General features: G+C 37.9%; 1 protein-coding gene across 4 annotated transcripts in view; it reads right to left on the minus strand.

Annotated features, from left to right (window-relative positions):
• Positions 1 to 1,375: 1,375 nt before the first annotated feature.
• The window catches only part of Mme (membrane metalloendopeptidase), a 93,012-nt gene continuing 71,830 nt past the window's right edge, over positions 1,376 to 22,557 (minus strand). For all 4 annotated transcript variants that reach the window (XM_021157462.3, XM_085835857.1, XM_021157461.3 and 1 more), the window contains exons 18-23: positions 22,269 to 22,388; positions 19,438 to 19,571; positions 19,271 to 19,336; positions 15,828 to 15,923; positions 15,437 to 15,513; positions 1,376 to 4,850 (exon numbers count right to left, since the gene is read on the minus strand). In XM_021157462.3, coding sequence (XP_021013121.1) covers positions 4,751 to 4,850; positions 15,437 to 15,513; positions 15,828 to 15,923; positions 19,271 to 19,336; positions 19,438 to 19,571; positions 22,269 to 22,388 — 593 coding nt within the window. In that variant the 3' untranslated portion in view covers positions 1,376 to 4,750. The remainder of the gene's footprint in view (positions 4,851 to 15,436; positions 15,514 to 15,827; positions 15,924 to 19,270; positions 19,337 to 19,437; positions 19,572 to 22,268; positions 22,389 to 22,557) is intronic.

The following is a 22,557-nucleotide window of genomic DNA, read 5'->3' on the forward strand; positions in this document are numbered from 1 at the left end:
AATAACATATCTACTAGGTAGAGCCTAGGTAGTGAATCTGGACAATGAACAGTTTATGACTCTGTTGTACTATGTCTTGAACCTTTGTCTGGGTTTGGCAAGTGCTAAGGTCTGACTTGGGCAAAATGCCAAAGAGGATGTGTATTAACTATTCAACTCTGTAGTGTTTTCTTGGGGAAACCCTTCTACATGCTTCTTTCTCCGAGAGATATTGGGAACAGTGAAGAGGAAGATCAAATTACTCTTCTCTGTACTAAACAGCAACTTAAGAAAACGAGACTGTCTGTCCCAATAAGATTCTTGACCAAAACCTTAATCTGTCTAAAACACCAAACTGAAGAGTTTATTTCATATTCTGGTTTATTATAGGGGATTGTATTTGAATTATAACCATTTTCCCCCATTTCCTGCCATCTACATTCCTTTTTATACGCCAAATAATAATTTTTTGTTTGTTTTGTTGCTGTTGAGGCAATATCTCAATGGAGAGCCAGTCTTGCTTAAAACACTATGTGTTCCAAGTTGCGTTTCAAGTTGGTCTCAAGCCCCCAGTAATCCTAATGCCTTTTCTTTCAATTATGAATCAACACATTTCTCTAAAAATAACATTTTTTTAAATTACCTTGTAAATGACAGTACTTTCTCATTCCAGGAAGATATTCAATTCAGACACCTAAATATATAAAAATGGATCTCATATACTACTACCATCAGGGTTAGTTCTAACTAATTTTATGTATACATTCTGATGTTTGTTTTATACAATAATACTTTAACATTAAAGTTGAAATGAAAATGGATATTCTACTTGATGTCCCCATGTTTTCACTGAATACATCCAAACCTTTTCTTCTCTGATTTTTCTATGTATGTCTCTGTTACCACACTACTCCATGAACATTGCAGTATTACATACTTGATTCTATGTTTTGGGGATCCATAACATTCTTAGTATGTGATAGATTTTTCATTAAGGAAAATCATAAGCCAGGTCTTGGATGAATTTGTCTTTTCAGATAACGAGAAACAAAGGATTAGGATATATCAGATTAGAGATATTGTCTAATGTATTTATAGGTGTGCAATGAAGTGTTAACATGCAGATATCTGTAAAGTTTGATTATTTCTTGGTAGAAAGAAAACCCTGGAGCATAAACTTCAAGCACAAACACCAGCCTTTCCAGACTCTTTGTTTCTCTGAGTTGAGAACCCATGATTATTGCTTGCAAGAAACAATACTTTTTTTTTTTTTACCAGACTTCTGCATAACCAAATTTTGTTTTAAAAACAAAATTAAAGCACATTTTGTCTATGAGTTTGAAAATGGCTGAGATAAATTTCATTATTTTAAGAGAAAATGCAAAGCACAAAGGAGTTGACACTAAGAAAATATAATTAGAGAAAAAGTTAGGATGCAATAAACATGCTATTTGACAACAGTCACATGTGGCTCCTCTGTCACCAAGTCACCTGAGTGGTCCAGCTCTTCACATATGCACATTTGGCTTCAAGATAATCCAATTATAATTGTGACTCCTGATAACATTCGGTAGCCATATGAAACACCTAATCAGAAAACTGGTTATCTTTAAAATAAAATGTTGGTAAAATAGTTCATATTATTTGTTTAAAAAGATTTAGTTTGAAACTATGAAGGAAATATAAGACTGCATAGAAAACAATGTCCTATTTTATCTTAATATTTTTCAAGGCATAAATGGTGTGTGTATGTTTACATGCATATTGGTGAGATTGGAACAGTCAACTAGTCATAGAAACAACATTATGAAAATGTTTGTTATTTTCTATCCTAGAGAATAGGACCTAATTTTAAAAATTCTGAATATACTTCTTTGACACAGTAGAATCTTAGAATGATATTTTCTTTCTAAATTGACAGATGCCTTCTACTCTAAGAGCTCCATCTATTGCTATAGGAATTATGAACACTTAAGGAAGTTTGCAAGTGTCTGTCCTATCATCATCCCTAATAGTAACAGTATCACAACCCCAAGCTTCTTAGAATTTTGGTCCTTGTTTCCTGGGTAACAGGTTAAAGGGAAGGCAGCATTGGTATGAACTGCTGGAATCTTATTGTCTTCTTTTTGGAGTAAAAGAGGCAGAAGCCCCAAGGGATATACATGTGCCCAAGGTCACTTTGGCAGTAGAACTAGAACAAATCCTCAACTTCCTGGGGAGCATCCTTTTGCCTTGCACACAGACACTGTGTTATGGAAGCAGACTCCTTGCCAACACATACTGCCAGGAGCTTCATCTTCACTGCTGAGCTATAACAGCTCTCAAGTGTACAACAAACTCTCCCCAATCAGAACTTAAATATGGTGGAAACAAATTTTTGTATAATATAATGTGTAAGTCTTAAGTAATGTGACAAATGCCTGGTAGGAATTAAGAGAGAACATAGGGTTCTGAGTACCAGCTACAGCCACTGATATCTGGATGTCCGAGTAATAGGGAAAAAATTTTGCCATTTTAACTTTTATGTTAAAATCCCTTAGCTCAAAGAATATGCTGTATGTACAGCAGAAATCTAGGCACCAGAGTTGTTGTTACATAGGATTGGAAACTTGATCCTTTAATGAACTACCAGTGGAGATGCTAGTGGCCATTTACTCTTCACTTCTGTCTCTTTGGTTGCTATGACAGGACATAAATAAAAATAACCCAGAGATAGCTGTTTAACTGAAATCTTCTACTACCACCATTCATAGTACTCAAGTATGTTTGAATTGATTTCAAAGAAACAGTGATATAAGTATTATTCATGACAATAGTGTTTGTTTTAAAAGGGCAAAAGATAAAGATGTTTGTAACCACACAGTCTGAAACCGTGTCTTTAAAATTTATGATAGTTTTGGATAGGTTTGGGAAAGTGATTCCAATGGTATTTCAAGTAAAGGTGAATATATAAGCACAGTTCATAATGCATAGTTATATCATTTGTAACAATCCAAAACCAGAATAGACAGGAGTTCATGGAGTCCTTAAAAGTCCATGAATAATAAGATGGAATATTTGTAGTATAGTCACACAACAGAACCTTATTCAACAATGATAGACTCACATACAAACCAATCATACAGCTAAATTTTACAAATGTAAGGCAGAGAGAAGTAAGATAGGAAGTAATGCATGATTGAAAGACAAAATGGGGCAGAGCTAGTGCATAATGCTGGAGATCTGCATAATGTATGCCTAGCAGTTATATGATGATGGCAGGAAGCTACAGTGGTCCATTTCTTATAGATGTTATCTAGGGTGCTGTGTTCCGAGAATATCAGTTCGCTGAACTGTAGTTTTTGTTCTATACAATTTTACATATTGTATTGTAACACTTTTACAAGCAAGTGGGCTTTTCTCACGAGGCATGAAAACTAATAGTTTGGATAGAAATGTTTTCATTTTCACCTTTTGAAAAAATAAGGACTGTAGAAATGAATCTTTTGTAAAATTTATACTGAATAGTGAAAATCACTAAAGTAAGCAGAAGGACAAGAAAGGCATATGAGTGCCTCAGGAAATCCAATTAGAGTCCATGAGCTGTAGAATTCAAGAAGCAGGTCCAGTGGAGGCTGCCCATCTCGATTCAGACATAGGCTTTCTAAAGCTAGGTGGCATGGCGTGCACACAGGCCTAGTAAGGGGCTCACAACGTCAATTTATTATCAAAATAGTTTCATCAGATGACACACCTGAAGGCTAAGCATTCATGGAGCAACACAGATGCAGTTAGACCCTTTCTTAGCCACTGGGGACAGACTTAATCTTGAAAATGCTGTTTGTAAACCACAACTATTATGTATCTCAAGACACCTGTCCAATGGTAATGCTCACCCCCAGAGTTTGTACTTAAAGCTTTTCATCAACATGATTTACAGATTTAAAAAGTCTCAAATTTTCATCTGTATGTCATGTTACAGATCTTCGTAACTATCTTGGCCATATAACTTCAATATTCAACGATTACCTATAGCAATGGTTTATTCAGTCATAAATGTAGTTAATAATTAAATATAGAATTATTCTTTATACATTACTACAAATCCTTTAAAAGACTGAGTCTGAGAGGCAGCAAGAGCAAGAAATTGCTCAAAGATCTGCAGGGGGCTTCAAGAATCTCAGCATCACTAAAGTGGGTGAAGTAGGGGAACTGTTTCAGATACTCTAGTTTAAGCTCTAAGAGTGTTCAAACTAAACTGATGTGGGATGAATGAATAACTTATGTATGGTAAAATGAGTTCAAAACTGCATGAGCCTGAAGGCCACAGTCTGTATGGGAGTTCTTTGGGAGAGTTTGGAAGGAGCATGAATGTTGCAAACAAAAGTGAGTGCTGATAGGCAAATCTGTGCTTTGGCGCCCTGCTGTACTCAGCGTAGTCCTCCTTCTGATCAGAAGTCATAGTCTGCTTTAAGTGTTAACGCTGTTCTCTACAGACAACAGGAAAGCTGCAGTCTGTGTGAGAAACGGAAGTGAACGGTAGTACTACCGTTGGAAAGTAATCATTATTTACACAGTGAAGTGATTGATTTGCTAGATCATAGGCTCCCTCCCCTTTCATTCACAGCGGATTTAATAATCTAATTTCATTTATGTTAGCTCATGCTCATCTCTGTGAATTGCCCCCCCAAGAAGCTGAAGAAACTTCAGGGGCCCAGTTTCTCTGAGGGAAGAGTTCCTGTTTTCGTGGCTTTGGCGAGTCTTGCCATGGATGTTCAGAATCTTGTAAAGATCACCAAACCCGACATTTCCTTTCTGGATTCATGTATGAATTCTTGCGGCAATGAAAGGCATCTGCAAACTCGGCAGAGTTCTGCAAAGTCCCAATGATCCTTTGAAACAAACAGAAAGAGTTACCGTCAGCATTGGACTCTCAGTGTCCATATCACACTGGAAACCATAGAAGTCTTCTTGTCCTTTTTGTTGTGAGCCTGGCCTATAATTTCTTAGCCATCTCCCCAGCTCCAGTGCAGAAATTCTCTAAGCAGCTCAAATGAGGGAATTCAGAAACAAAAATAGAAACTTGGTATGATGATCCTTCTCATTAACTCTGTGCTTAAATAGGAAGGTATTAACCATGCAGGAGTTGAGAGCACAGACTTTGGAGCCTGTTTGAAGACTTTCCATGTTTTTTTTTGTTTGTTTGTTTGTTTTGTTTTGCTTTGTCTTTTGTTTTTATCTGCATCTAATACATTTATCAAAGTTGTTATATCACTAGATTGTAAGATAAGAAGGATTCATAATTTAAAGGTAGGTTACATGTTTGTTGAAGATAAACAATATTTGAAAGTGTATTTTTTGTGAAAAGACAAAAGTTTAGTGAAAAGGCAAAAGAAAAAAAGAGAATGCTCACATAACAATTTAGTGTTTTATTAGTTTGCTTTACCATAATCATAATGTAATCAATAGTTTTAGAAAGCTATTTCAATGGTTTTATTGAGTATAATATTTTTAAATTTTGATTAACTGCCATTTGACAATTTCATATTTGCATACATGTATATATTAGATAATATATTCTCATTAATTTCTCCCTACCTTTTGTTATTAGATTTTTGTTGATTTGATTAGTCAGGAACATAGAGACCTTTTTGTTGTTGTTGTTCCCAAGGAACTCCTTACATGTCAGAAACTAGATTCAGCCTTAGTAACAACTGGAAAGGGCTAGAAAAAAAATGCCCATTTTTTTTTTTTCAAAACAAAGTCATCCAACCCACTCTCTGAACTAAGTAGCATATGAAGGGGGAAGCAGATCAATACAACAAGGCAGAGGTGGCTCTTTCACGTCAGCACTGAGCCAGCTTCCTTCCTTTTCCTCTGCCAGAGACCACATTACCCTCTTTTAAGGTCAAAAGGTGAACCTTGAAGGCAAGTGCTTTGCAGCGACGGAAGAGAAGGAACAAGTGATTATGTAACGGTAAACACCTGTACACTGTATGTATGTGGTGGGTAAGTGGAAGCACACTGTATGTGGTGGGTAAGTGCATGTATACACATCAGCACTTGTTTCCTCTCCAGACATGCTACATGCAGAAGTCTGACTGATTCTTAAAAACTTAAATCAGAATCTATAATTCTCACACCTAATTCCAGCAACACCTAAAGGGAATCCAGTCCAAGTAGTCTATTTCCCTTCAAATTCCACATGTAGCTCAAACTATATTTCAATTCCTCATATCAATCATGAGCTGCTGCTGGGATGGAGCACACTACCCTGGAAATCGGTTCTCAGCCAGGACATGGCAACACCTTCATGCCTTCACCATCACTTCCTGGTAGCTATGCAAGATAGTTTTATGTCAGGTTGACACAAGCTACAGTCATTTGAGATGGGAACCTTAACTAAAAAAATGTCTCCATAATACTGGACTGTGGGCAACCCTGTAGAGCATTTTCTTTTCTTTCTTTCTTTTTTTCTTTCTTTTTTTGTCTTTTTCGACACAGGGTTTCTCTGTATAGCCCTGGCTGTCCTGGAACTCATTCTGTAGACCAGGCTGACCTCAAACTCAGAAATCCTCCTGCCTCTGCTTCCCAAGTGCTGGGATTAAAGGCATGTGTGACCACTGCTCGCTTTGTAGAGCATTTTCTTAACTGATGGTTGACACGAGAGGGCCCAGCCCATTGTGGATGGTGCTACCCTTGGGTTGGTAGTTTTAGGTTCTATAAGAAATCAGGCTGAGAAAGCCATGAGAAGCAAGCCAGTAAGCATCAACCCTTCATGACCTCTGCATCAGGTTCCTCTCCTGACTTCCTTCAATGATGAACAATGATTTGGAAGCATAAACCAAATAAATCTTTTCTCCATAAGTTTCCTTGGTCATGATGTTCCATTACAGCAATGATAACCCTAACTAGGATAGCACTGTTCTCTGACTACTATCTAAATTAACCCCTTGGACTTGTCCTATCGTTATCAGAGCTGCTATAACATCATTGGGCTGTCATCCCTGTAAGCATCCAGCTGTGGGTAGCCTGCTCTCTGTTGAATGTTCAAAGCCAATTAAGTGATTTATATGCACATGCACATTCAGCCCATGCTGAATAAATGACCCCTCCCTTGGTCATGATGAAAACCCACATGTCAAAGGACAATCAAGAATAAACTACATACATATTTTCTGTTTGTTACTATGGAACAACTGGAAGGGAAAGGCACATTTCTTTCCTTCTCCCTGAAAGGAAGAATATCCTAATGGCCTACTTCTAAGCCTGACTCCTCAATGTTTCATCCATTATCACACTGGGCTGCTGCTCTATCCCACCACATGGCTTTCATTCACTGTCTTGGGAAAGACAAACATTTGGGCTGTTTGTAGTTTAGGACTGTTAAGGGGAGTCTTAGAGATATATCTTCTAGGTACAGGTGTTTTCAAGGTTAAGGGAGGTTGTTTAGTGTTGAAAATTTTACATCTAGAAATACACGTAAGAAGGATACAACAGGCCTATATTGGAGTTTGAAGCAGTTCTTAAGGCTATATGAAGGACACAAGCATTCCTCTACTGTAAGCAAGGCCATGACAGGGCCTTTGTCAAAATGGCACATGGATGTTCAGGAATCTGAATATGAAGAGTAGAGGCTCTGCTGACATTACACACCTGGGTATTAAGGATTTGAAAGACCACAGCAGGCCTGAGTTGAAGGCTACACCCTAATTTCTTGATCCCTGTGATGACTTTGGGTTCTTGAATCTAGAAAACTGAATAATCACTGACAAATTGCCAATTCACTTTGGTTAGATACTTAGAGTTAACTTAACCTGATTGTTTTAAAGCAACTCATATCTTAAATGTTAAAACCCAAGTGTATTCTTTCCACTAGCAGATGCATACAAGGGCTGAAGTTTGCAACTTCAAAGATACCACTCACCAGAACCTGACTACGTTATCACTTAGACTTCCAGTCTCTTGGATGGTGAGAAACATATTGTTGTTGTTTGTTGTTGTTATTGTTCATAAGATACAAAGGGGAGAATGAGGAGGAAGAAATAGGGGTTGGGCAGTTCAGTTGTATAAATGGAGTCAAAGCCATTGCTTAGGTAAAAGGGATCTTAGAAGATGACAATAATGCCACACACTCAGAATTATACCTACTCAGGAATCTACAAGAAGGCAGTAAGTTTATGACTGGCTCAACCTACACTGTAATACTCATCTCAAAAAAGAAGCCATCTAAATGTTAATAGTTTTGATGGTCTTGACTCTTTTGTGGTCTACACTTAACCATCTTTCAGTGGAGGGCAGATGTCAGTCACTTATGTATTATGGAGAAGAGGTAACGGTGGATGGAGGCATCCTTACTTTAAGGAGGCAGCTCCCTGGTTGATGGTTGCTTTCCTTCATCCCTCCCTCCTTTCCTCTATTTTTTTTTTTTTGAGACAGAAACTGATGATGTAGATTAGGCTGACCACCAACTCATAGAGATCCACTCACTTCTGTTTAGATTAAAGTCCTGTAACACCCCAAAGAAAGACTAATTGTGGGAAAAGAGTGCTGGGAGTTAGCAATGTAGCTACAGTCAACACATGAGCCAGCAGCTTCTTCATCTCTGCTGTATTTCCTCTTTTCCTATTCAAGACTTCTCTGTAATTTCATTCTGCATAATCAGGTCAACAGCACACTAGGAAAATAAGGTTCTCTTTTTTTCCCAGGATTGTAATTAATGTTTGATGATATTTATATTTGGATAAGTGATATGAATAATCATTTTGAAGATTGGGTACAATTTGAATACAAAAAAAAATCTCTTCTCTAAGAGTGAGGCTATATTTTTGTTAGTATTACATACAATATTTACATGAATTTCATGCTATATTAAAACTCTGACACTTGTGTTGTTTGCATTTTTATTAACAGAAGATAAAATGTTTCATTGTTTCCGTAACATGGCTTGTATAAAACTTTTACTCTTGAGTTTCATGTGTTTTGCAAATTGTATTTTGGGTATTCTAAGTTTCTGGGCTAATAATCACTTATCAGTGAGTGCATATCGTGTGTATTCTTTTGTGATAGGGTTACTGCCACACTGGTCGAGTCAGCTTAAGCCTAGAAGCTTGAAAGTCACTTGTGAGGCAAAGAGCTTCAAGGAAGCTCTCTTCCTGGAGTCTGGCATTCCCTCTAACCCATACATTAATTTTCCATTCCCGAGTTAGTCTAGTGTATAGATCCATGTGCTCTCTTTTTAGTATTATCCTATTATAAGTGCCTTTTAAGATTGAATTCTGACATAGCTAAAGCCTTCCGCCAGTGTTCCAACAGTCCTAGAATGTCCCTGAGCAAGACCAAGGGCTTGGAATTCAGTAAGAATGTAAAAGCTAAATCACTCCCTTACACATGAATTTACCATCATTAAAGAAGAAGGAAGTTTCAGACCGAAGGAGAAACCAGAATAGATACTTAGAACTATAGCAGAGTTACACCCATACACACGTATTTACAATGGCCTAAGGGGAAGGTGGACTATACAAGAGACCAAAATAGGAACTATGGCAAGGGCGCGAAGCCCTTGACCCTGGCTTCTAATATTAGTGAATTTTAGGTGGAGTCCTTGTTTATTCAATTAATTCTATCCCAGGTGGTTCCCGTTAAGCCTTTTGTGTTTGCATTTCTCTGTTTTATGTAAGATTTCAGTTATCTCTTTTGTACCTTGTGAATATGTCACCCAACTTCCTTATTGTCTTCTGCATAAAAAGTCTGATGCTCGATTTGAAAATTACACTCAGATTCCACATGATCTCTCCTGTGTGCATCTGTTTGTCACTCATCCGATGCTTTGCCCACCCACTACGAGAAACCCATTCCACGCAGACAAAGGGACCCAGAGGGTCTGCAACAGGTTACCTCACTCAGGATGATATCCTCTAGATCCATCCATTTGCCTAAGCAAAACACATGAAACTCAAGAAGAAGGAAGACCAAAATGTGGATACTTCATTCCTTCTTAGAATGTGGAATAAAATACCCCCTGGAAGAAGTTTCAGAGACAGAGTTCGGAGCTGAGACTAAAAGGAAGGACCATCCAGAGACTTCCTCACCCAGGGATCCATCCCATAAACAACCGCTAAACCCAGACACTATTGCATATGCCAGCTAGATTTTGCTGAAAGGACCCTGACATAGCTGTCTCTTGTGAGGTTATGCCAGTACCTGGCAAATACAGAAGTAGATGCTCACACTCATTTATTGGATGGAACACAGGACCCCCAATGAAGGAGCTAGAGCAGGTACCCAAGGAGCTAAAGGGGTCTGCAACCCTATAGGAGGAACAACAATATGAAATAACCAGTACCACCCCGTACCCCCAGAGCTTGTGTCTCTAATTGCATATGTAGCAGAGGATGGCCTAGTCTGCCATCAATGGAATGAGAGGCCCTTGGTCTTGTGAAAATTATATGCCCCAGTATAGGGGAATGCCAGGGCCAGGAAGAGGGAGTGGGTGGGTTGGGGGGCAGAGCAGGGAGAGGGTATAGGGGACTTTCAGGATGGCATGTGAAATGTAAATGAAGAAAATATCTAATTAAAAATACACCCTTTAGTCTACTATGTAAAATAGTCAGTTGTATTGGTGTTATTTATGTCCTGTGAAATAACCATTTGTGTTAAAAACATCAAACTCTACATAGCTGAACATCTACCTATATGACTGAGGATAGACTTTTAGACCTATAATATATTACATTACTCCTGTCTAAAAGTTAATAAATTTATTTTATTATTTTATTTTATTTACTTTTTATTTTTGATACAGATCTCACTTTATAGCTCTAGCTGTCCTGGGATGCACTTTGTAGACTAGGCTGAACAGGAACTCACAGAGCTTCCCAAGAGCTGGGATCAAAGGCATGCACAACCACATCTGGCTAATAAAAGGATTTTTTAAAATTATTGAATAATATGTTTTCAGTTAGTAGGTCCTCTGAAAATCTGTTATTAGTTCTTTAAAATGAATGACTTAGATTCCAGTTTAACTGGCTCCATTCACGAAGGAACTATGCAATCATTACAATTTCCTAAGTATTATAATCCTTTCATGACAAAACCATGTTGATGAGCATATATTCCACCACATAGAATAATATGTAAATGAGTATACACTGGCTAGACAACTCATAAGTTATAAAATACCAGGAGTTGGTAATAGTATTTAAGGTAAATAAAAACATTTCAAAAGAACTGTTAGCTTAAGTATATGAACTTATAATAGGAAACTCAGTATCCATAATGGCTGAAAGGAGATGCATAAAATGTTGGAAAGGTTATTGTTATAGATATATTGATAGTTCAATTTTGAAATAGTTCATCTTTTGTTTTTCATGGTGTAACAGCTTAAGTATGTGGTTAATACTCTTCCTCTAGTTTGAAGATACTTTCAGATAAACTACCCAGCACCAGTTTTGAATCATAACTCAAGGATTGTTAGTTTTTAAAGTTCTTTTAAAATATGTTTTACTTTGAATGGTCAGGAAGCAGCCTGTTTTCAAAACAAAATGTAACCTCAACCTTTACTAAAGAAATCCCTTTACCTACAGAAAAAATAGTGATTTCCTGTTAAAAGGCTGACCTTCTATTTATTCTTAAAATATATACATATTTCTCTTAGTATAAATGAGAATTAGAGTATCTTTGGTGTCAGAGTAAAAAAATTAAAGATATAAGTGACTTTACATGTTTATATGAAAATATTGGGGTACAATGCTGTGGTGGTTTGAATAGGTATGACCCACATAGATTCAGATGTTTGAATGATGGGCCACAGGAAGTAGAGCTATTAGGAAATGCAGTTTTGCTAGATTGCTAGAGTGGGTGTGGCCTTATTGGAGGAAGTGATTCACTGTGGGGCATGCTTTAAGGTCTTATATATGCTCAACCTATGATGCATAGTCTCCCTTTGCTGCCTGCAGATCAAGATGTAGAACTCTCGGCTCCTTCAGCACCATGTCTGCCTACAAGCTGCCATGCTTCCTGCCATGACAATAATGGACTAAACCTCTGAAACCATATAGTACTACGTGAGGACCTAGCTATACCATTCCTGGACATATACCCAGATGATGCTCCAACATGTAATAAGGACACATGCTCCACTATGTTCATAGCAGCCTTACTTATAATAGCCAGAAGCTAGAAAGAACCCAGATGCCCCTCATCAGAGGAATGGATACAGAAAATGTGATACATTTACACAATGGAATACTACTCAGCTATTAAAAACAACAAATTCATGAAATTTTTAGGCAAATGGATGGAACTAGAAAATGCCATGCTGAGTGAGGTAACCTAGTCACAAAAGAACACACATGGTTTACATTTACTGATAAGTGGTTATTAGCCCAGAAGCTTGTAATACACAAGATTCAATTCACAGACCAAATGAAACTCAAGAAGAAGGAAAACCAAAGTATAGGTATTTTGGTCCTTCTTAGAAGGGGAACAAAATACCCATGGGAAGAGATACAGAGGCAAAGTGTAGAGCATATAATGAAGGAAAGACCACCCAGAGACTGCCCCACCAGGGGATCCATCCCATATACAGTCACCAAACCCAGACACTATTGTGGATGCCAACAAGTGCTTGCTGACAGGAGCCTGATATAGCTATCTTCTGAGAGGCTCGGCCAGTGCCTGGCAAATACAGAGGTGGATGCTCTCAGCCAACCATTGACTGAGCACAAGGTCCCCTATGGAGGAGCTATAGAAAGGACCGAAGGAGCTTGCAGCCCCAGAGGAGGAACAGTAATATTAACCAACCAGTATGCCTAGAGCTCTCAGTGACTAAACCACCAACCAAAGAGTACAACATGGAGGGATCCATGACTCCAGTTCCAAATGTAGCAGAGGATGGCCTTGTTGGACGTCAATGGGAGGAGAGGCCCTTGGTCCTGAGAAGGCTCAATGCCCCAGTGTAGGGGAATGCCAGGACAGGGAAGTAGGAGTGGGTGGGTTGGTGAGCAGGAGGAGGGGTGAGGGAATAGGGGTGTTTTGGAGGGGAAACCAGGAAAGGGGATAACATTTGAAATGTAAATAAAATATCTAATAAAAAATATAATCAGAGTGGGGGAAAAGCAAAACAAACAAACAGAAACCAACAAAAACACAAACAAACCCGAATAGAAGGCAAAGGAGGAGTGAAAAACACCATCTCCAGGACAGAGATGAACTAGACACCATCGCCAGCACAGGGTTAGACTAGACACCATTACCATTACAAGGACAGACTGGCTTGGACACTTTAGCTGGAAAGATTTCACTAGGTTAAGGGACCAAAGCATAATTAACAATAGTAACAGTGGCCTGTCTTACCAAAACAAAGGCCACTTTATGCTCCATGATACTGTGTTAAAACAAATATATTAGAGAAATATTTTAAATATTTTAAGCTGGGTGTGGTGGTACACATCTTTAATCCCAGCACACAGGAGGCAGAGGCAAGCAGATTTCTGAGTTTGAGGCCAGCCTGGTCTACAAAGTGAGTTCCAGGACAGCCAGGGCTACACAGAGAAACCCTGTCTTGAAAAACAAAAACAAACAAACAAACAACAACAACAACAAAACCAAAAAGATATTTTAAGTACAGTGGTCAAGTTAAAAATAACAGTGCTTAAAAGACACAACTTTTGCCTATTAAAGCTAGTGTGCACTGGGCAACAGAGGTGCATGCCTTTATTCCCAGCACTTGGGAGGCAGAGGCAGGCGGATTTCTGAGTTAGAGGCCAGCCTGTTCTACAGAGTGAGTCCCAGGACAGCCAGGGTTACACAGAGAAACCCTGTCTCGAAAAACCAAACCCAACCAAACCAAACCAAACAAAACAACAACAAACCACCCAAAAAGCTAATATACAACATCTTATTTTCCAAGGATGGCATGTCATTCAGTACCCTGATCTTCACTTCTGAAGGAATCCAGATTCTTGTAGAGATCTGCTTATGTTCATGGGAACTTACAGAGCAAGGAGCTGACAAACTGGTTTATACACATTTATAAACATTCCCCATGATCCTCAGAACTAGTTTCTTATATTTTAATTTCTGAAAACTTCAGTAAGAACAGCAACAATAAAAACAACAACAACAAGAACCACATCTTTTAGAAAAAAATTGGCAGTGTTAGGAATCAATCAATCAATCAATAATCAATAAATCAATCAACAAAATACTTTTAAAAGTTAAACTAAAAGTCTCTTGAATTAAACCATAGTGAGAATAGAACCACAAAGACTTTCTATGGAAAGCAGTTACCCAAAAGCAGTTAGTTATTGATAGGTTGACAGGACCAGCCATAACTCTCTTTATAGGGAAATTAAAATGCAATTATCTGTTGTTGTGCAAAGGAATTTTTAAGGAATTGCCAAGGCAGAGGATGTATGGTGACAGTGGCAGTGATAGCATTAGGAGAAACCAAATGTAGTCACCAAAGTTTAATGTCTTTAAGGATGCTACTTATGTCTTTACAATTAAATGTACTCCTCTCAGTAGTCAGAAAATTAATGTATTCCCATTCATTTTAGGTAGAGTTTAAAAGATGCCTAATAACTTCGCTTTTCCTCTCAAACTCTGTTTTCCAAAGTACAAAATTTTTAGTTTTTGATTATTTTCCAGTTTCCTTTTTGGACGGTGCTATTGATCAGTAAGTGCATGTTAAATGTTCCAGTGTGAGAGAAAGGAATTGTATTAGGATGTCTGTCTGAACTGACAGGGGAATGTAGAATTCAACATTCAAAAGTTGATTCACTTCCAATACTCGGTCTCATTCTTAAATGTTCACATTCTTCCACTCCAAACCGCATTCCCCTAGTAGCCTTGCTGGGCTGTTCTCTGATCTGGGCTGTAATATACTCACTCCTGGAGCGTTGTGGATAAGGTTATTCAATGCTAGAGAACTTCCAACTAGTAAAAGCTTCCCTTAACGTAGAATATAAATCTTTCTGTGGAGTTTGAAGCTCATAATCACAGCCTCTTAGAAATATATTCTACTAGCTGGTGGTTCTATTAGGCCATTATTATGAGGTATCATCATTTTTTTCAGTCATTAAGTACTGAGCTTAGGACATATATCTTCTGGAGGACAAAACAGCCAGACCTGTGCTTCTGGAAGCATTACCCAGTATGATTGGTTGAGTTCTGTTTTTGACATATACCCAGACACAGACTTATGCATATGCACACAGAATATATGTACTCATACACATGTGCACACTCACACCACACATTCACATATGTACACAAAAATACTCACAAGCAAACACACACAAACATAAACATATGTGACATCACAGACATGAATGTATAAATACATGCATATACATGGACACATTAACAGTATTCTTAAGTACCATAGGGTAAAAATTAGAAAAAGCCAAATTTGAAACATGGAAGTAACAGAGTCAACACTGGTGTAGCCTAGCTGCTATTCACAACCATTTACCTGAAATTGCCAGGACTGTGTACATCTGTTTTAATAGAATTGACTGCATACTCCGGCCGGTAGGTCCCACACCACACCTTGAAGTATGAATAGACAAAGAAAAGCAACATACTTAGGTATAATCATGGAACAATGTGGGTAGGTTGGGGGGGAAAGAAAATTAACTTGGAATTTGCATTCAACCATTAACTCTTCAAATAATGTACACTGAAAGGCATCCAGAAACATAGTCATTTATAATGAACATGGTCTGACATTCTTGTTGCAAATAATGCAAGTTAGTCAAGTCAAACGTTCCACCCCAATTGATTAAAAGAAAACTCAGCATGCAATATTCAGCTTGGATGAAATTATAACTTTTCATATTTATCAATCATGTAAGACATACTACCTGGGCAAAGTTCAGGAAGAATAGTTGTTTGTGATTGAGGTCAAGTCCAGGGAGTAATTTTTCTTCACCATTCTTTTTAACATAATTCTGATAGGCCTAGGGAGTAAAATAAAAGGCTAGAATTTGTAAATTTATACAAAACCCTATTCCAAAAGGACCAAGTAACTTGCATTTATCACATGACTGTAATAATACACTTAGATATGGCATCCTGAAACACTTTCATGGATTAAGAAGAAGACTAGAATACATCTATAAATGCTCAGAAAGAATAAGAGACTGATTAGCAGATGACAAGAGCCTGGCATGTCAGAGGATCACACTGAATGTCAGTTTTGTGAAAGATGACTTGAGTACATGATGAGAATCTTACCGTAGTATTGTTCTATGGATAGATGGGTTAGCCTGGCCCATTGGAGGAATGGCTTGCCAAGGGAGTTGTCTGTAATTGTTATTTTTAGCTTAGTTACTACTCTTAGAAAAATAGGCTCACAGCAGATTTACTCTGAGTGATTCTTGTCAAAAGTTTAAGGGATTCTCTTGAGATTCCTTAGGGCCTTAATGTCCTACAATCCTAGGTTAAGGATAGGTTGCTATTCTAGTCCTCTCAGTACAGAACAAAATAGTTTAACTTCCAAAACATCAAGCAAAAGGAATTCTGGCCACCTGAATATCAGAGAATGTTCTGAAACCTTAAATATTTATATTCACTATTGAGAAATTTAGTTTTGCTCTGCTATTGACAATATAAAAAATGGATTAGTAATAAACTTTCTGAGAGGTTATTTATAATTTTTTTAAAATTCAATTTAATTAATTAATTTGTGGGTGTATACATGAGTGTATGAGAGTATATGGGACTGTACTGTGGTACATGAGTGGAGTTCAAAAGTCAGCTTCCAGGAGCCAATTCTCTCCTACCCAGTGGCTCAACTCAGGTGGTCAGATTTGGTGGCAAAGGCCTTTGTGGACTGAGCCACCTTACCAGCCAGTTCTAATTTCTTATAAAGGAATTCATTAACTACATAAGTAAAAAACTTATTTCAGTTCTTTTTCCTTATCATCAACATAGAATAGTGAGCCTTTACTATATAAAGGTTTTGATATATATGGAAGGCTTATGCCTCTTCCCTTGTAGGGAGTTCACAGTCAGGGAGAGGGGCAGGTGATTGCATGCTGAAACTCATACAGTGTTATAAATATTTGTAAATTGTACTTTCTTTTATTACAACAATTCTCAGCTTCCTTAAGGTGAGCAGTATAGCAGAATCATAAAAGTTGTTAATTGCTAACACTACATCCGGTTATCACATTCACAGGGACTGTTGCAGAATCAACAAAGTGTTGAGCTAACATATGATACAATGATTTGCATAATACTGAAACTCAGTCTTTAACATCACACCTTATAAAACAAGACCATCCTTGAGAGCTAGTTATGAACCAAGGCAAGTTCTATAGCAGATATATATTACTTTTCCAAGAGCATTTATGCCATAGTGAAGGGAGAGGAAAGTCACTCGAAGGCTGGAGGGCTCTGAGTTGAGGAGAAATAGACTATCTGGGATAACACTGGCCAAAGTACCAAGGAAGAGAAATTCTAAAAGAAGATTCCAAGATCAGAACAGGTTGCTTTTGAATATTCAGCTTTGTGTTAATCAGGAGATCGCACCAAGAGGATTACAGATAGCAATGCTTGGGGCACAGGAATCTAAGGATGGGACCATTCCAGATCCACAGGGAAGCAGATCAACTCTAAAAGCATTATTTTAGTTGCAACTAACAAGTTGTACAAACAAGTTTTAAGAAGGAGCAAACCATTTCTAGTGAATCTAGCTGTATCTAGAAAAATGCTCAAGAACACTTATAGGAAATTAAAAATTATCCAGCACCCAGAGAGGTAAAAGGCATGCTATTTGCCACCTAGTGAGAAAAAAAAAACATTAATTACCCAACATTCAAGGTAGTAGTAATGCACCAGCTAGGATTTTTATGTGACTTCATCTTTCAGGCTTTATACATTAAAGATGCTGTGTTATAGGCGCACTGTCAGCAATACCAGTCATAGGTCTGATCTGTTCTGTTGTGCTGCTTCCATTTTTCTGACACAATCACTGTTTCCTTTACTCTCAGTGTTGCAGTAATGAATGACCAGATAATCCTACTCAGTCCTCAACCATTCTACCCAGCTGGGAAAACCTCACCCTCCCTGTGGAACCCTTATCCTTTTTGTCATGTCAAGTAGACTGCTCATTTTCTCACACATAAGCTGATTCAGGGCCAAGAGTTACGCTCAAATTCATCTTCATTCCTCCTTGGTGCTTCTAAAAGCACCATTCTTTCAGCGATTTGTGAAATTCCCTATTTTCTCTTCCACACTGGCCTTTACTGGCTCATCTTTTAATTCATACTCACATCCCCAAGTACTACCATCCTTTATGGAAGCTGTGTTGCTACATCCCTAGCACGTAAAATGGTGCTACAGACAAAGCAAAGTCCTTAGAAGTACTTAGGTGGCAAGGCTGAAAAAGCCAGAGGACTTGGACACCTACTGTAAAGTAGTGCCTTCTAGACATTACGGGGAAGCTGTCTCCATGAAATCTAAATAAGATGGTGGTCTAAACAAGGCTTGAATAATGACACTACCAGCCAACCTGGGGATGAGTCCCTTGATGGGTAGTATCCAATCTCAAATGGTCAATCCAAACACATGCACGTGGCAAGCAGCTCTAAAGAGACTCAGTAGGCTTTTGAGCACGCGCGCGCGCGCACACACACACACACACCAATACATATATAAGAGATAATAGTAACAAAGAGGAGGTTATGAATTTGAGATGGAGTTGGGGAGACGGGAGGAGTTGAGGGAAGAGGAAGGTGTAAAAATTATGTAAACACAATACTCATACATGAAATTCACAAAATAAGCAAATAAAGTAGCTATATGCAAGTATAAGTGGAAGGCGAACTGTGAATCTAATGAATATTCCAATGATAATAATTCTTGAAGAATAATAGTTGGGCCAACTACATGGCCATAATTGGAACTATTTAACAATCCTTAACTGTTTCTCAGTGAGCAGACTGTGCCTTAATGTTATGTCTGCAGTTTATGCAGATTATCATCTCCACAGGCTGCCTGGCCTGCTGGGAAGCTGAGGGTCCCACTTATACTGATAAATGAACCCAGAATCACTTGCATGCACACCTTTACTAAGAAATTACTGCAGGTTCATTTCTAAGAAATATTTTGTGTCCTTTCCAGGCTTGTATATATATCTTCTTGTGTCTAGTTGTAATTTTCTGTGCTAACTTTTCTGCTAGATTCCCATTTTCAGTCTTCATTTTCTGCCTATACATGTCTCTTTAAAAAAGCTTTAAAGAAGTGGGTAATATGATAAATGAACCCTCCCATCACTGAAATGTGAATAAAATATACTCACTCTGTATGCTTGGCCAATACCTCCATTATCAGCAATGTTTTCTCCTAGTGTATTAATTCCATTGAGCTGTTTAAAGAAAGATTGCCTATTAGGATTGTTATAGAAAGCACTACCATCACACTTATGATTGCACATCTAAATATTTTCTAAAGAATGCTGCGACATACATGCTGTCCACCTGCTAGGTCCCAGGAAAAGTTTCCATACTGGTATACCATACACTGGGATTGGTCTTTAAAATTATTTGCCGACTGCTGCGTCCACCAGTCAACGAGGTCTCCATCTTTATTGAAATTTCTTCCTGTAATATATCCATTTGGTAAAAAGAACATCTGTTACAATAAGATTTTTTATGCTCTCTGTTTTATAATTGAAATTCTTTTAATAGATTCATATGCCATTGTAAAACAAACAAACAAACAAAAAACTTACAACTTACTGTTTCAGCTGTTCAGTCGCATTTTGCAAAACTATAAAATCATAGCAAGAATATTGACATAAACATAGAATATAATCCCTCTAATTCTGTTATGTGACCATGTAGTGGGGCGGACATTCAGAGAAACTGCTCACTCTCCTGACTCCTAAATTTTTTGGGAAAGCTTGAATTTTATCTGTCAATATGCTTTGGAATTGATAGATATTTCATCCACTTGGCTTATGCTACCACAGATGAGGCTATTAGATAAACACTCCTGAATGCATGTCTTGTTACTCTGGATCTTTTCTGAACCATGACTATTTAATTTGATATTTTGAGACTTTAAAAGGTCAACAATTATTTTCTGGCACCCATTTTATGTTCTCAAACCCTTTATTCAAAAGTAACTCCTTGCTTCCCTCTACTTTAAATACAAAGAGAAGCAACAAACTCTCTCCTGGAGTTTTTCTCCTAGATTTAAAACACATTGATCTTTCCCTTTTTATATCTCCAAATACATTCATACGTTCATAAATACTTTATATGTTTTGACATTTAATTTTGTCATCTTTTAAATAATTACAATGCTGTGAATAAGAAAAGGGTTATGAACAGAATTTGAACAGAATTTGAACTTACACACTGATTCCACTAACTCCACATTTTATGATGTTGCACAATCTGTTATATGCCCCTGTATGACTCCACTTGAAAAATGGAAATATTATTAGTCGGTACTGGTTAAAACTCTTGCGCCAACCAATTGAGTAACACGTATCTAGTAAATTTCTCTTTAAAGAGTTACTCTTTCTGTCTTCTTCTTCCTCTCTCTCTCTCTCTCTCTCTCTCTCTCTCTCTCTCTCTCTCTCTGGCTTTCTAGAATTCTATCTATTGAACTAAAATTTGTTAGAATTTTTGCTGTGTCCTTTGTACGTGTCTTCAGTTCTTACTTCAATTTTGTTTGACTGTAATTAAAACAGTAAATATTCTTGGTTGTTTAGGGATGCATATAAACATTAATGTGCTTACTGTTCACAAAGTTCTAAATTGCATATTAACCATAAAATAGAAAAACAAACAAACAAACAAATGAAGTTCCTGACTACAAGCAGCTTAAAGACAACACAGGAACTTGAATGAGTGACATCTTCTGACTGTGTATCTAAGACTCAGATCCTGCCCTCAAGGAATCTGGAAATCTAAGACATACGCAACAGGACCAAGCATCATTACTGTGTGGAAGAACACTACTGTACATTCTCAATGTGAATATTTGCTTTAGTCTCTTAGAGTGTAAAGCACACATTTCTTACTGCCCATTAATATAAGATCAAAAATTCAGGTGACAGCAGATACTGGCGAGGATGTGGAGAAAGAGGAACACTCCTCCATTGTTGGTGGGATTGCAAGCTTGTACAACCATTCTGGAAATCAGTCTGGCGGTTCCTCAGAAAATTGGACATAGTACTACAGGAGGATCCAGCAATACCTCTCCTGGGCATATATGCAGAAGATGTTCCAACCGGTAAGAAGGACACATGCTCCACTATGTTCATAGCAGCCTTATTTATAATAGCCAGAAGCTAGAAAGAACCCAGATGCCCCTCAACAGAGGAATGGATACAGAAAATGTGGTACATTTAGACAATGAAGTACTACTCAGCTATTAAAAAGAATGAATTTATGAAATTCCCAGGCAAATGGATGGACCTGGAGGGTATCATCCTGAGTGAAGTAATCCAATCACAAAAGAGCTCACATGATATGTACTCACTGATAAGTAGATATTAGCCCAGAAACTTAGAACCCAAGATACAAGATACAATCTGCAAAACACATGAAACTGAAGAAGAATGAAGACCAAAGTGTGGACACTTTGCCCCTTCTTAGAACAAAACACCCATGGAAGGAGTTACAGAGACAAAGTTTGGAGCTGAGACGAAAGAATGGACAATCTAGAAACTGCCATATCTGGGGATCCATCCCATAATCAGCTTCCAAACACTGACACCATTGCATACACTAGCAAGATTTTGCTGAAAGGACCCAGTCTCTTGTGAGACTATGCCGGGCCCTAGCAAACACAGAAGTGGATGTTCACAGTCAGCAATTGGATGGATCACAGGGCCACCAATGGAAGAGCTAGAGAAAGTACCCAAGGAGATAAAGGGATCTGCAACCCTATAGGTGGAACAACATTATTAACTAACCAGTACCCCAGAGCTCATGTCTCTAGCTGTATATGTATCAGAAGATGGCCTAGTCAGCCATCAGTGGAGAGGCCCATTGGTCTTGCAAACTTTATATGCCTCAGTACAGGGGAACTTCAGGGCCAAGAAGTGGGAGTGGGTGGATAGGGGACTTGGGGGGGCATGGGGGACTTTTGGAATAGCATTGGAAATGTAAATGAAGAAAATACCTAATTAAAAATAAAAGAACACTTTAAATAGAACACTGACTATGTACTTAGACTTAATTCTAACTACATATACAAATGGAATTTTGTACTGACAAATTATTACTTTTAAACTTAGGAGGATTAATCTCAGCCAAAGGAAAATGTTACCTATACTTTACCATTGTCATCAAATCCATGTGTGATTTCATGTCCGATGACCATGCCGATGCCCCCATAATTCAATGAGTTGGATTGCCGAGCACTGAAGAATGGGGGCTGCAAAATGCCAGCAGGGAAGACTAAAGGAGAGAAGATGATGGAAGATTTGTGAAGATTAGCAATGGCATTGTCACTGATGGCATCGTGCTTTCTACCCTGTTTTCCACTATGCCAGTTTTACTCAGGTAGATAACAAAAGTCTTGTGTGATAGAAACCAACATAGTCATTTATTATTGATAGTGGCAAAG

The sequence above is a fragment of the Mus caroli genome, unplaced genomic scaffold (assembly GCF_978045245.1).
Source record: "Mus caroli unplaced genomic scaffold, Mus_caroli_1 scaffold_3, whole genome shotgun sequence".
Classification (NCBI taxonomy): Eukaryota; Metazoa; Chordata; class Mammalia; order Rodentia; family Muridae; genus Mus; species Mus caroli.